This window comes from Myxine glutinosa, chromosome 3, assembly GCF_964187855.1.
Source record: "Myxine glutinosa chromosome 3, kmMyxGlut1.1, whole genome shotgun sequence".
NCBI classification, from domain to species: domain Eukaryota; kingdom Metazoa; phylum Chordata; class Myxini; order Myxiniformes; family Myxinidae; genus Myxine; species Myxine glutinosa.
The window spans coordinates 208969756-208984004 of record NC_136263.1 but is presented as its reverse complement, the minus strand read 5'-3'; the positions used below and the strand labels follow the sequence as shown (position 1 = coordinate 208984004).

At 48.5% G+C, this 14249-nt stretch overlaps 1 protein-coding gene across 1 annotated transcript; it reads right to left on the bottom strand.

Annotated features, from left to right (window-relative positions):
• Positions 1-10488: 10488 nt before the first annotated feature.
• On the bottom strand, positions 10489-12240 carry LOC144891257 (protein FAM200C-like). Its single transcript, XM_078773673.1, has one exon. The coding sequence runs from the start codon at positions 12238-12240 to the stop codon at positions 10489-10491; it is 1752 nt and encodes a 583-aa protein (XP_078629799.1).
• Between the last annotated feature and the right edge of the window lie 2009 nt (positions 12241-14249).

Sequence of the window (14249 nt, the reverse complement as noted above, 5' to 3'; positions counted from 1 at the left end):
ATTATTTCATCATCACCATTCTGTCATTGTCATATCATCATCATCATCATTCCATCATCGTCATATCATCATCATCATCATCATTCTATCATCGTCATATCATCATCATCATCATCATTCCATCATCGTCATATCATCATCATTCCATCATTATTCCATCATCATCATTCTATCATCGTCATATCATCATCATTCCACCATCGTCATATAATCATCATCATTCTATCATCGTCATATCATCATCATCATTCCATCATCGTCATATCATCATTCCATCAATATATCATCATCATCATTCCATCATTGTCATATCATCATCATCATCATTCCATCATCGTCTCATCATCATCATTCCATCATCGTCATATCATCATCATTCCATCATCGGCATATCATCATCATCATCATCATTCCACCATCGTCATATCATCATCATCATCAGCCTTCCATCATTATTCCATTGCCATTTCATCATCATCAATCATTCCATCATCGTCATATCATCATTCCATCATCATCATCAAACATCCTGCTTCCGGTCCGGTCTGGAGAGGACGCTGGCGTTACTTGTTCGCCGCTTCTCCGACTGGGTCATTGTACATAGTCTGCTTTTTCTGGTGGTCATGGCGGCTTTTTGGCCGTTGGATCTGCTCCTTGCTCGGTCCCGGCTCTGCTCCTGGCTTCGCCTGCCCGGCTCTTCCACTGTTGCCTCAGGCCCGCTCCCGAACTGTCCTGCGCCTCGTCTGCCGCTCCGGCCTTTACAGTCTTGCTCGCCGCTTCTCCGACTGGGTCATTGTACATAGTCTGCTTTTCTAGTGGTCGTGGTGGATTTTTGGCCGTTGGTCTGCTCTCTGCTCGGTCCCGGCTCTGCACCTGGCTTCGCCTGCCCGGCTCTTCCACCGTTGCCTCAGGCCCGCTCCCGAACTGTCCTGCGCCTCGTCTGCCGCTTCGGCCTTTACTGTCTTGCTCACTGCTTCCACTGGCAAGGCCTACTCGTCCTCCTCGACCTTGGCCTTGTTCTCGTCCCATTTGCTCCTGCCTGACATGGCTCTAAGGTACTCTGCTGCAAGGCTACTTCTGCTCAACACTTACTCCACCCCATCATGGATCTCTGCAATCAAATACCACGGACTCATGTGACGACCCAGATATATTCATAGAGGCTCTGGTCGTAAGTTTGTTTACTTACAAACAGGTCACTTCATTCCCATACTCTGGTCGGCTCAGCGCACTCCCACTCATCGTCCCAGCACACCTGGTCACAGCAACACACACGATCGCACCTCCTGTCTGCAAACCCTGGCTAAATCACCTGAGTTCATCCCAACCGTACAAACAAACATGAAGCTCACCCTGATCAATACCCGGTCCCTCAACAACAAAAGCCTCATCTTGAACGACTACATTCTGGATAATAAACTGGACTTTCTCTGTCTCACTGAAACCTGGCAGCAACCTCTGGACTACTTCTCACTCAACCTCACTACACCCAATGTATATTCATACATCAATAAACCACGCTCGGAGGGCCGAGGTGGTGGAATTGCCGTAATACACCGACAGGACATCAAGACCAGCCTCATCTCCATCTCATCTGCTCCATCATTTGAACACCTGGCTTTTAAACTCTCTTGTCACACGCAGTCAGTCATGGCTGTCGTCTACCGCCCTCCCAAACCACACGCATCATTCCTGTCTGACTTCTCCTACTTTCTGACCCAGCTCTGTTTCCTCTCCCCCTCAATCCTCCTCCTCCTCGGTGATTTCAACATCCACATGGACTCCACTGACTCCACAATAACCACTGACTTCACTGATTTACTCACCTGCTTTAACCTCACTCAACATGTCAACTTTCCTACCCATAACCGTGGGCACATTCTGGACCTTGTCTGCTCGACTGGATTAATTTTGCACCATCTCTCTGGCTCCGACCTCACCCTATCTGACCACTTAGCCATGACTATGACCATCAACATCCCCACCCCAGCACCAAGGCATTATCGCACTATCAACTTCCGTAAGCTAAACGCCCTTTCACCTACCTCATTCTCATCCACCCTCTCTGAAAAAATGTCCACCTCTCCCTTCGTTGACCTCCACACCCCTTCTGACCTCACTGACTACTACAACTACACTCTCTCCTCCTGCCTTGACTAGCTTGCGCCTATAAAAACCAAATCAGTTTCTTTCACCCATTCTGCTCCCTGGTTTAACCCTGAACTCCGCCTGATGAAAACTCGTGCTCGCCAACTTGAACGACTCCGCAATAAATCAGGTCTCACAATTCACTCCCAAGCCTACAAGGACCACCTACAGCACTACAAAGATGCCCTCTCCGGCGCCCGCTCTGCCTACTACTCTCAAATTATCCACTCTGGCTCCGGAAACCCAAAAGCACTCTTCTCTACAATAAACAAACTCCTCAGCCCCCTGAACACCACCACCCAGCCATTCACAGTAGACAACTGCATCTCCTTCCTTTCATTCTTCCAAAGCAAAATTGACAACATCTACAACAGCTTAACCACCACCGCACCCGCTCCCCCTCAAACCACCTGCCCCCCCTTATCCTGCCAACCCCTGTCTCAGTTCTGCCCAGTCTCCCCTACTGACCTCTCTGAACTCGTCATAGGAATGAAAACTGCCACCTGCACTCTTGACCCCATCCCCTCCAGCTTTGTCAAGGCCTCCCTTCCTGCTCTCTCTCCACTTATCACTGCAACAATAAACTCCTCCCTGTCTACAGGCATCGTCCCACCATCCCTCAAATTTGCTGCTGTTACCCCCATTCTGAAAAAACCTGGACTAAACCCTGACACCTTAAACAACTTCAGACCCATCTCCAACCTACCCTTTCTGTCAAAAGTTTTGGAACGCGCTGTAGCCACTCAACTCAAACATCACCTCTCTGCCAATAACCTGTATGAAACATTCCAATCCGGATTCCGCTCCAACCACAGTACTGAAACTGCTCCCTCAAAATCACCAACGACCTTCTCCTCTCCTCTGATGCCGGCAACCTCAACATTCTCATCCTCCTCGACCTCAGCGCTGCCTTTGACACCATCAATCACACTATCCTCCTCACCCAACTTGAAACCACCTTTAACATTACCGGCACTGCCCTCTCTTGGATCAAATCATACCTCTCTGACAGACGCCAGTTCATCTCCATCAATAACTGTAAATTCCCCACTGCTCCCCTCCCCCAAGGTGTCCCCCAACGTTCAGTTCTTGGCCCTCTCCTCTTCATCTTGTACCTGTCCCCCCTTTGTCACTTAATCCGCCGTCATGGTCTCCAATTCCACTGCTTCGCCGATGACATCCAGCTTTTCATCTCCATAAAGTCCATCTCCACCGCCACCCACGCTATCCTGACATACTGCATCACTGAAATAATATCCTGGCTTCAAATCAACTTCCTCAAACTTAACTATGATAAATCTGAAATAATCATCATTGGCCCAAAAACGCTCACCAAATGCACCCACAACTTTGCCCTCAACATCGACAGTTTCCCAGTATCCACCTCCCCTCACATCCGGAATCTTGGCATTATCTTTGACCAAACCCTCTCCTTCGACAAATACACTAAACAGAACACAAAGAAAGCCTTCTTTCACCTGAAAAACATTGCCCGTCTCCGTCCATCCCTCTCCTCCACGGCTGCAGAAACCCTCATCCACGCCTTCATCACCTCCCGTCTGGACTACTGCAACAGCCTCCTCTATGGTTCATCCTCAATAATCACAAATAAACTCCAATACATTCAGAACTCCGCTGCCCGTCGACTCACCCATTCCCGGACCCATGACCACATCACCCCAGTCCTTTGTAAGCTTCACTAGCTCCCCATCCCCCAGAGAATCCAGTACAAAATCCTCCTCTTGACCTACAAAGCCCTCCATAACCTGTGTTACGTGGTCCTCCCGGTAACTACCTGGTCTTGGTGACCCCCGGACCGTGGGAGGACCCCGCCAGAAAGATATATGATTTATACGCTTTCGTAATGCAATCAATATGAAAGACACAAACAATTCAGGTCAATAAGCAACACCACACCAAGGATCCGGATTAATTAATAATATATATTCTCAATCCATCATCAGCAATCAACAATCCATCAACAATCTTACTAAGATGGCCATCTCATATATTTCCCCCCTTTCCCCACTCACGACCCCTCAATTGTCACTGTCCCTCACAATGTCTCTGGGCCCCTCCAGACCAAGGTGAAGGTCGACTTCTCCGCACACGGGCGGTTGAACGGACCCCTGGCTGACGTGCTCCAAACGTGCACGTCACGTACCGTGACCAGCTGCTGCAGCGCACACCTCCTTGCAAAGCAAAACAGGCAAAGCAAAGCGCGGCTCGCAAAGCAAAGCGAGGCCCAAGGTGCGACCCGTACACGCCCTCGGAGGCATCGAGGCGAACAGTGCCGGACGCTTGGTTCCTTCCAGGAAGCCACGGCAACCTGACACGTAACAGGCAATCACCCCGCGCAGGTAATTCCTCTCGCCAGACGGGCTTTTCAAACTCAGCGTTCCCCACGCTAATCAATATCGACACCGCTCGCGTCGGAGCTGGGCGAGGAGCAGAAGAAGGCCGCTTTCTCTCGGACCTCGTATTTTTTCTTCTCCCGGGTCACCATCCCGTTTCCGGTCTCCTGTTATCCGGAGCCTCTCTAACCATTTAACCACAACAACCTTTAATAGAATAAACATTAATAAGCAATGACATGAATAGTGAGCCTCTCTAACCATTTAACCACAACAACCTTTAATAGAATAAACATTAATAAGCAATGACATGAATAGTGAGCCTCTCTAACCATTTAACCACAACAACCTTTAATAGAATAAACATTAATAAGCAATGACATGAATAGTAATTCACCTAAACCCGGAATCCGTAACACTCCCCCCATTCAAGAAAGAAAGTTTGAACCCCGCGAAAACTTTATGGGCCGGCCAACTTTGATAATCAAACCCGATACCCCAAATCATCAGTTCCCCCCGGGCACAATTATCACATCTCAAAAATAAAGCAACAAACTTTCACCAAAACCCCCCAGAGATTCCAAGGTAATTCCCTCTAGACCAAGCGTCAACAACTTCTAGTTGCTCTTGGATGGAGGCCCAGCTGAGTACTCACTACATGGACGCCTTAAGGAATGTGGGGTTCACGGTTAGTCCGGGGAGGAAAGTTCATTACATGGACGCCTTTAAGAACGTGGAGTTCACGGTTAGTCCGTGCAGGAACGTTCCCTACCGGGACGCCTTTTAAGAACGTGGCGTTCACGGTTAGCCCGTGTAGGAGCCCAGGCTCGGCGGCTCCGCTGTATATCGAGTGCTTCAACTTCTCCGGACTCCTAACAGTTACGGTGGGACCCCTTGTCCCAGCAGTCACCTGACTGGCGGTCTCCTTCTCGGCCAGTCCTCTGCCAATCATTCTTTCGGGAGATGCCGTAACTCTGGGAGCCTCCATAGTAATATCGGCTGCTGCCAACACCAAAACTACCGCCAAGTGGTCCTCTTCTGTAGACCTCTCGACGCCTACGAAATGCCTTCCCTACTGTTATGGTCCGACCCTCCAAATCCTTACCATTCCAATTCTTCTCTGCCTCCCTGGCGTCGTTTGTGCTTTCAAACGTGACAAAGCCGAACCCTCTTGACCGTTGCATTTCCCTGTCTTTTACCACCCGCACTTCCACCAGCGGCCCATATCTGTTGAAGACAGAGGTCAGAACTTCTCCCTCTGTGTTGAAGTTCAGTCCCCCTACAAATAACTTGGCACTTTTGTCGCCATCCCGAGCTGGGGTGGTGTTATTTCCCCTGCGGTGCTCTTTACCCACCCTCGGGTTACCATAAATTTGCCCCCCGGCCAAATCATTTCCGATAATCACAGATACTCCCTCTACAGGAAGCGTGGCTTGTAAACCGACGGTGACCGGTCCTGACACCAAATCGGATTCCAAATGGATAACATGAAGTGGGGCACTAACACAGCCACCGATCCCTTGTAACAGAACCCTATCACCAGTTGCGGTACTCTTTGACAATGGCAAAATGCCTTCATGCATTAAGGATTGATGGGCTCCTGTGTCCCTCAATACCCTAACAGGTCTTGGGTTAGTCAAGTCTCCCTCGAGTGAGACCAACCCCTCATAAATAAATGGTTGGTAACTCTTCTGTGGGCAATTTCTTACGCTTGCCATCGCATTCGGAGTTGTAATAGTCGGACTCCGCTCTGGGTTGTCCCTTTTCATGAGGTAACAACTGGACATCAAGTGTCCAGGTTTTTTGCAAAAGGCGCAAGTAGGCCCGGAGGAAAAACTCGTGGTCTGCCTCGGGCCCCCCGTGAAATAAGTCTGTCTTGGGCCCGTAGCCCCCTGATTTCGAGCAGTTGGGGTATCAGAGTGGTCCCCATAATCCTCTCGAGGTCGCCGCCATGTATTGTCGTTCTCCGCACCGGGTGTTCCATAACTCCCCTGCTGAAGTCTAGGCGAGGAGCTAGGTTTGTGGACCCCTATCCGGTGTGTTAAGGCATAATCATCTGCCATGGTGGCTGCGTCCCACAACTTTGGTACTTTCTTTTCCTGCAGGTACACTTTGATGTCCTCGTGGACACACTGTTGAAATTCCTCCACCAGGATCAAGTCACGCAATGCTTCGAAGTCTTTCCCGACTCCTTTTGACTCACACCACCGATCAAACATGTTTTCTTTCACTCTGGCAAACTCCACATGGGTCTCACTCTCCCTCTTCCTGGCATTCCTGAATTTTTGCCAGTAAGCTTCAGGAAGCAACTCATAGGCTTTGAGGATATGCTTCTTCAATACCTCATAATCTGCACATTGGTCCATTGGTAGCGCCGAATAAATCTCTTGAGCTTTACCCACCAGCACACTTTGCACTAGTATGGTCCAGGCCTCCTCCGGCCAGTTTAACTGTCGAGCCACTTTCTCAAAGTGTGGAAAAAATTGAGTGACCTCCTTTTCACTGAAGGGTGGAACCAGCCTCACATGTCTGCCCACATTCCAGGTGTTCTGGCTAGGTGTCGGCCCAGTCAGCAAGGGTGGTACCTCTCCCCGTTCTCTTTTTAACTCCAGCTCCTTGAATTTAATTTCTTGCTGAAGCACCATGTCACGTTCCTTTAATTCCCTTTCGGCTTTTCTCTCCTCTGCTTCGAGTTCCCTTGCAGCTCTCCTCTCCTCTCTTTTTCTCCCTTCTAACCTTTCCTGGAGTTCTCGTTCCACTCTCCTTTCCTCTGCTTGTTTCTCTTCTCTCCTCTCTTCTGCTTTCCTTTCCTCTTCTGCTCTTTCCTTTTCTGCTTTCCTTTCTTCTTCTGCTCTTTCCTTTTCTGCTTTCCTTTCTTCTTCTGCTCTTTCCTTTTCTGCTTTCCTTTCTTCTTCTGCTCTTTCCTTTTCTGCTTTCCTTTCTTCTTCTGCTCTTTCCTTTTTTGCTTTCCTTTCTTCTTCTTTGATCCGTTCCTGGCTCCGTAATTGCAACTCCAGTTTCCGGAGCTCCACGTCTTCTGGTTCTTCGGGTAGCCACTCCCAGGCTAACTCGTCCCATGTTCCTAATCCCACCATAGATTGTATCACCGCGGTCTGCCTTCCTCAACTTAGTTCGGACCTCCAAGTTAAAATGTTTGGCCAATTTCAAGAGGTCCGACTTTAGTAACGCTGGGAACTGTGCCTCACTCGGGGTTACCGCAAAGTTCTGTGCCACAAACGCCATGGTGCCTATCGTTAACACCTGTTAACCTTCACCCAAGACTTTACCACAATTTCCCCAAAATTTACCGATTTATAAATTTTAATTAATAAAAATATTATTTTATTATTTTATACAATTTTATATCCCGGAATTCAATTGGACGAGCCCCCAATTCTGTTACGTGGTCCTCCCGGTAACTACCTGGTGTTGGTGACCCCCGGACCGTGGGAGGACCCCGCCAGAAAGATATATGATTTATACGCTTTCGTAATGCAATCAATATGAAAGACACAAACAATTAAGGTCAATAAGCAACCCCACACCAAGGATCCGGATTAATTAATAATATATATTCTCAATCCATCATCAGCAATCAACAATCCATCAACAATCTTACTAAGATGGCCATCTCATATATTTCCCCCCTTTCCCCACTCACGACCCCTCAATTGTCACTGTCCCTCACAATGTCTCTGGGCCCCTCCAGACCAAGGTGAAGGTCGACTTCTCCGCACACGGGCGGTTGAACGGACCCCTGGCTGACGTGCTCCAAACGTGCACGTCATGTACCGGGACCAGCTGCTGCAGCGCACACCTCCTTGCAAAGCAAAACGGGCAAAGCAAAGCACGGCTCGCAAAGTGCGCGAGGCCCAAGGTGCGACCCGTACACACCCTCGGAGGCGTCGAGGCAAACAGTGCCGGACGCTTGGTTCCTTCCAGGAAGCCACGGCAACCTGACACGTAACAGGCAATCACCCCGCGCAGGTAATTCCTCTCGCCAGACGGGCTTTTCAAACTCAGCGTTCCCCACACTAATCAATATCGACACCGCTCGCGTCAGAGCTGGGCGAGGAGCAGAAGATGGCCGCTTTCTCTCAGACCTCGTCTTTTTTCTTCTCCCGGGTCACCATCCCGTTTCCGGTCTCCTGTTATCCGGAGCCTCTCTAACCATTTAACCACAACAACCTTTAATAGAATAAACATGAATAAGCAATGACATGAATAGTGAGCCTCTCTAACCATTTAACCACAACAACCTTTAATAGAATAAACATTAATAAGCAATGACATGAATAGTAATTCACCTAAACCCGGAATCCGTAACACCTGGCCCCATCCTACCTGACTGACCTCCTCTCCAGACACACTCCCGCCCGCAACCTCCGCTCTGCTGGTACCAACCTTCTGACCCCCCCCCCCCCCATCCGGACCAAATTCAGATCCTGGGGGGACAGGGCCTTCTCCATCGCTGCTCCCACCCCTCTGGAACTCACTACCTCACACCATCAGAGACTCCTCCTCACTCACAACATTCAAAACATCACTCAAGACCCACCTGTTCAACACTGCATTCAACATTTAACCCACAGCATTTAACCCCTGACGATCTGTTCTCCTTCTCCTTCCTTTTGCTTTGATTATTTTCCTATTGATTTTTGTCTTTTTGCACTTGTTTTTTGTACTCTGTCAAAGCGCCTTTGGGCTTCTTGAAAAGCGCGATATAAAATAAATGTATTATTATTATTATTATTATCATCATACCATCATCATCGTCATTCCATCAACATCATCATTTCCACAGACACTTTATCTCACGTATGTATTAAATCAATTGAACATCTGCTATAAATGGATGAGGGAGGTGTGTGTGTGTGTGTGTGTGTGTGTGTGTGTGTGTGTGTGTGTGTGTGTGTGTGTGTGTGTGTGTGTGTGTGTAGGTGTGTGTGTAGGTGTGTGTGTTTGTGTGTCACTTTTTCTCTACTAATTACGTACCATTGAAATGTACCTTTTAGACTGCTGAGACCACTTCGAGCTTGGAAGACCCTATAACACTTGAGACCCTAAAGTCCCCGAGGACCCAAAAGACCCCAAATAAACCAAAACCCCAACATGACCCAAATGTCCTTGATGATCCAAAAGTCACAGAGGACCCAAACGACCCAAGAGCTCCCAATGACCTCAAATACCCAGAGTCCTTGATGACCCAAAAGACCAAAAAGTCTCTCAGGACCCAAAAGAGTCCTAGACCGAAACGGACCCAAAAGTTCCCGAGGACCCAAAAGTCCCCAATGACCCAAAAAGTCCTTGATAACTCAAAAGTCCCCGAGGACACAAAAGACCCAGATGACCCAAAAGTCCTTCATGACCCAAAAGTCTCAAACAGTTAGTAAAATGTAACCTGTTTGCATTGATTTTCACATTTGACGAACAACAACACATGGAAGCAATTATTGCTTCCCCACTTCCCCACTTTATGCACAGAGTAATTGTGTGTTACAAGCAGTCTACCTTCTTTGGATGGATTATTTATGTATGTAAATCTTCGGGCGTTCGAACCAGAGTCATTAAAATGGTACGTGCTGCTTCCTTGCTTGATGGTAAACATTAAAAAAGGACAGACAACGGGCAAACAACCATATGTTGGTAATAAAAGCGCAGGTTTTGATGCGCCCTATGACTTCTTTGAGCACTAAACTTCCTTACAAGGGAACTTCTTTGCGTTTTGCAAGAAGATGAAATAGAGTTTGTGTGGTGTGCATCTAAAAGTTCTAGAAGGTCTAAAGGGTCCAAAGGGTATATTCCAACCACAGTAATGGTCTAAGGCAGCGTTTCTCAACCTTTGATGGCCCATGGCCCCCCTACCGAGTCGCTTAACATTCGTGGCCCCCTGCCCTTCAATAAAAGATGCAGATTTCGTTTTATGAAATTTATTTACTCAGTCTTAAAAGATAAATCAAAGTAAACATTTTTCTAAGCAATACAATCAATGAGACACTTGCTGTTGGGCTTGTCTGACGAGGCCTCTTATGTCCGGCTCCGTCTTGGACACAGCAAGGCGAATATCGTTCCCAACGTCAAGACGGTTTCTGGACTTCGTTTTAATGGTCGCAAGGTCAGAAAATCCAGATTCGCAAAGATATGTTGTGGCGAATTGAATGAGAATTACGGATGCCTTCTTGCTGAGTAGTGGATATGCATCCTGAACAGACAACCAGAAGGTGGAGAGGTCTTCTTTGTTACTGAAGACCAGCTTCATTGCTTTTGAAACCTTCAACTCTGCCAGCTCCTCTGCTTCGTCTTCAGTAGGTTCAATTTTGGCGTTGAACGGGTCTTTGTGCCACGGAACATCCAACGGTGCATCGTCGAAATACGATTTGAACTCAGGGGAGAGATTGTCGAGATGTCTAGTGATGCAATCTTTGATGCCGACGGGAAGCTCAATCCTCTGCGTCTGCAGGTGCTCGTCCAAGAAAGGAAACGAGGCAGTGGACCCGGCCTTGATTCGTGCCTGCCAGACTTCCATTCTAGCAGACAGTCCGGCAAGCTTGTCTTGAACGTCACTGACTGTCACATCACGGCCTTGCAAGGACTGGTTCATTTCGTTGAGTTGGCCGAATATATCGGCCAGGTAGGCGAGCATCATGACGAACTCTTCATTGTCGAAGTGGACATGGAGGTTGTTTTCGTTGTCTCGCAGGAAGATTTCCACCTCAACCCGGAGTTCATACAGCCGAGAGAGGCATTTCCCCCTCGATAGCCAACGGACTTTGGTGTGGAACAGAAGTCCAACATGTTCCGCTCCCATTTCGTTGGCCAGTAGTTGGAAGAGCCGATGATTTTTGGCCTTCGCACGAATGAAGTTGATCACTTTGACCGCGACGTCCATGACTTCCAGCAAACGAGGCGGAAGAGTCTTTGACGCAAGAGCGTATCGGTGTAGCGAACAGTGGGAGGACGTCACATGGGGCCATTCGTTCTTCACAAGCGTGACGAACCCTCCTCTGACGCCGACCATCGCTGGGGCACCATCAGTACAAATGTGCTTGAAATTCTGCCAACCGAGTCCGTTAGCTTCAAAAAAAGAGTCCACAATAGCTTTGATATCTGCCGCTGTCGTTGTGGTTGGTAGGGTATTGCAGAACAAGAACTCTTCCTTCATCTTTCCCTTTCTCTCGTAGCGAGCGAAGGCGATCAACTGGCTCTCCAGGGCGGTGTCGGTAGACTCGTCTAATTGAAGGCTAGCCTGGAGCGTGCTTTGTTTGATTTCGGAGCAAACTTGACGGCACACATCAGCAGCCATGTCGTCAATCCGTCGTCGGATCGTGTCATTAGAGAGCGAAACTTGCTGGATCTTCTTTTTCGCCTCTGGTCCGATCATCAATTCCACCATTTTCTCTGTACATGGCTTGATAAGGTCCTCAGCAATAGTGTGCGGCTTCTTGCACTTCGCAATTCGGTATGCCACTTCGTAGCTGGATTGAAGAGCAGGTTTTTCTTCTGGCCGGAATCCAAATTTGGGAAGTGTCGCTTCACGGTCATATCGTGATCGCTTCGCAGACAGAGCGTCGATATTATCTTCCTTCCTTCCGGGATGCATCTTGTTGCGATGGTTTGAAAGTTTGGAAGGACGTAGTGACGCATTTGACATCACGACCGAGCAGTGCAGACATTGCGCGCAGTCCACGCCATCTCGACTGACATTTGTGAATCCAAACTTGACATAGCTGTCATTCATTTTCGAGCCTTCGACATCTGAGAAAAAAAATTGCAAATACGAATTAATTACTTTTGTAACGGTAATACAGTAAGGTTGAAAATTAGGTTTAGAAAAGTGCTCTGGAGGGAAGGAGAAGAAAGGAAGTAGAGATGTAAAGAAGCAGAAAGAGATGGAGAGAAACTCATCTACCCTTTTTTAGAGAAGGTTAAACTCATCTACCCTTTTTACTTTGACACTATGACCGGAGACTCGTCACCTTAATTGTACATTACAAGCTTCTGCATTCTGAATCGCAGTTTTTCGGCGTCCGCTTGTGGCCCCCCAGTCGAAGGCCCGTGGCCCCCCAAGGGGGCCACGGGCCCCCGGTTGAGAAACGCTGGTCTTAGGGGTCGAAAGGGTCTAAAAAGGGTCGAAGTAGTCAGAGCCGGATTTATGTTTAACAGGGCCCGGGATATTTGAGTAGGAGAGGTCCCCCCCCTACCAACCTCGAAACATAGTGGGAAGAAATAAAAAAACAAAAAAGAGCTGAACTGTGTTATTGTGTATAGCGCTCAACTTCCTCCTCGGACTTCCTTCCACCAATCAGCGGTAGCTTCTTGCTCCGCCCTGGCCAATCACGGCTCCTCGGGGCGTGTCTTCGGCCTGCATGTCTTTCGTGGTGATGTAGCTGGTGCATCCCAAATGGCATTGTTCAGAACTGGCTTCTGGTTGGTTTTATGATTATTATTTAGTGCAATTAAAGGGCATTTCCCACTAGTGTCTATGGTGCAGTGCCAAAAGAGCCAAAGGATAAATCACATAGGGTAAGACATACAAGGGATAATTTATCCTTATCCCCTAAGCAAGTTAACATGCCCCGTCCCCTCGTGACAGGAACGAAGATATGCCTTACTCCGACATTCGGCTAAACAGAACTTATTACATGGTGATGGTTCTTACCCGATATCCAGAGCATGATACCTACACAAATCTACCTGAATCTACATATCGCTACCTCACAAACATAACATTATTTAGCTACCGAACTGCATTTGTAGTGGAAAATCAATCAAGTTCACAACTTTGTCCCGTGGGTAGGTTTAATGACAATCTGATCTCTGGCAACATCCTGTAGAATACAATCATGCAATATATATATCAGGATCATGGCATCATATAGAAAGGATCAATAATATTAGTCAATGCAAGCAAGCCTAGATTATCTGCATATATGCACCATCCGAGTCTACATGTCATAGATTAAATGTCGCAGGAGTGGACCGGAGCCGCAGACGTCCGAGTTCTTATAGCCGCCTCTCAGTGGTTCAAGCGAGCATCACACCTGGGTTCAGCTTGGATACATTTTCATTACATTCTCCTCGCCGTTAGAACTACACTGCCACGAGGCAGGAATCAAGCATGCAACAGCATTAGTAGAGTAGCGATGTCAGTCCATGTCAGTCGGTCCATCCGTAACGGTCAGGGCGGCGAATTGCCCTGCCAGCATGGGTCCGGAAACTACCGGGTACTACATCCCCAAGCCCGGAGTCCCACGCATCGGAGTAGCCGCTGGAGGCAGGCATCGGAGGGGGCACCACAGTGCCTTCAGGCAGGGGTGTATCTGGTGACGGGAGATGCTCCATAGGCGGAGCCCCGGGAGAGTCCATAGACTCGTAAATCGGTTCGTCGATGTCCCAGTAAGGGTCGATGGCCCCGCAAGGGGCGAGATGGCATACGGAGACAGTAGACTCGCGTCCATTTGCCATCATCACGCGAGCATGCTCGGGATTAGCCTGGAGTACCTGCACCTGATCCACTAGGGGATCGTACTTGCTCGTGCAAACTGCGCATTTGAGGTAGGCCGGCCCCGGCTCAGGGAGCCATCTAGGTAAAGATCGGATACTACCCGAGCTCCTTGGGTGGTGAAACAGCCGTTCGTGAGGAGTCTGGTTGGTGGCCGTACATAGTAAAGCCATAATTGAGTTCAGCGCCGCAGGTAACGACCAAGTCCATTTATCTAGGCCCGGCCGAGGGACCTGAGGAATAGC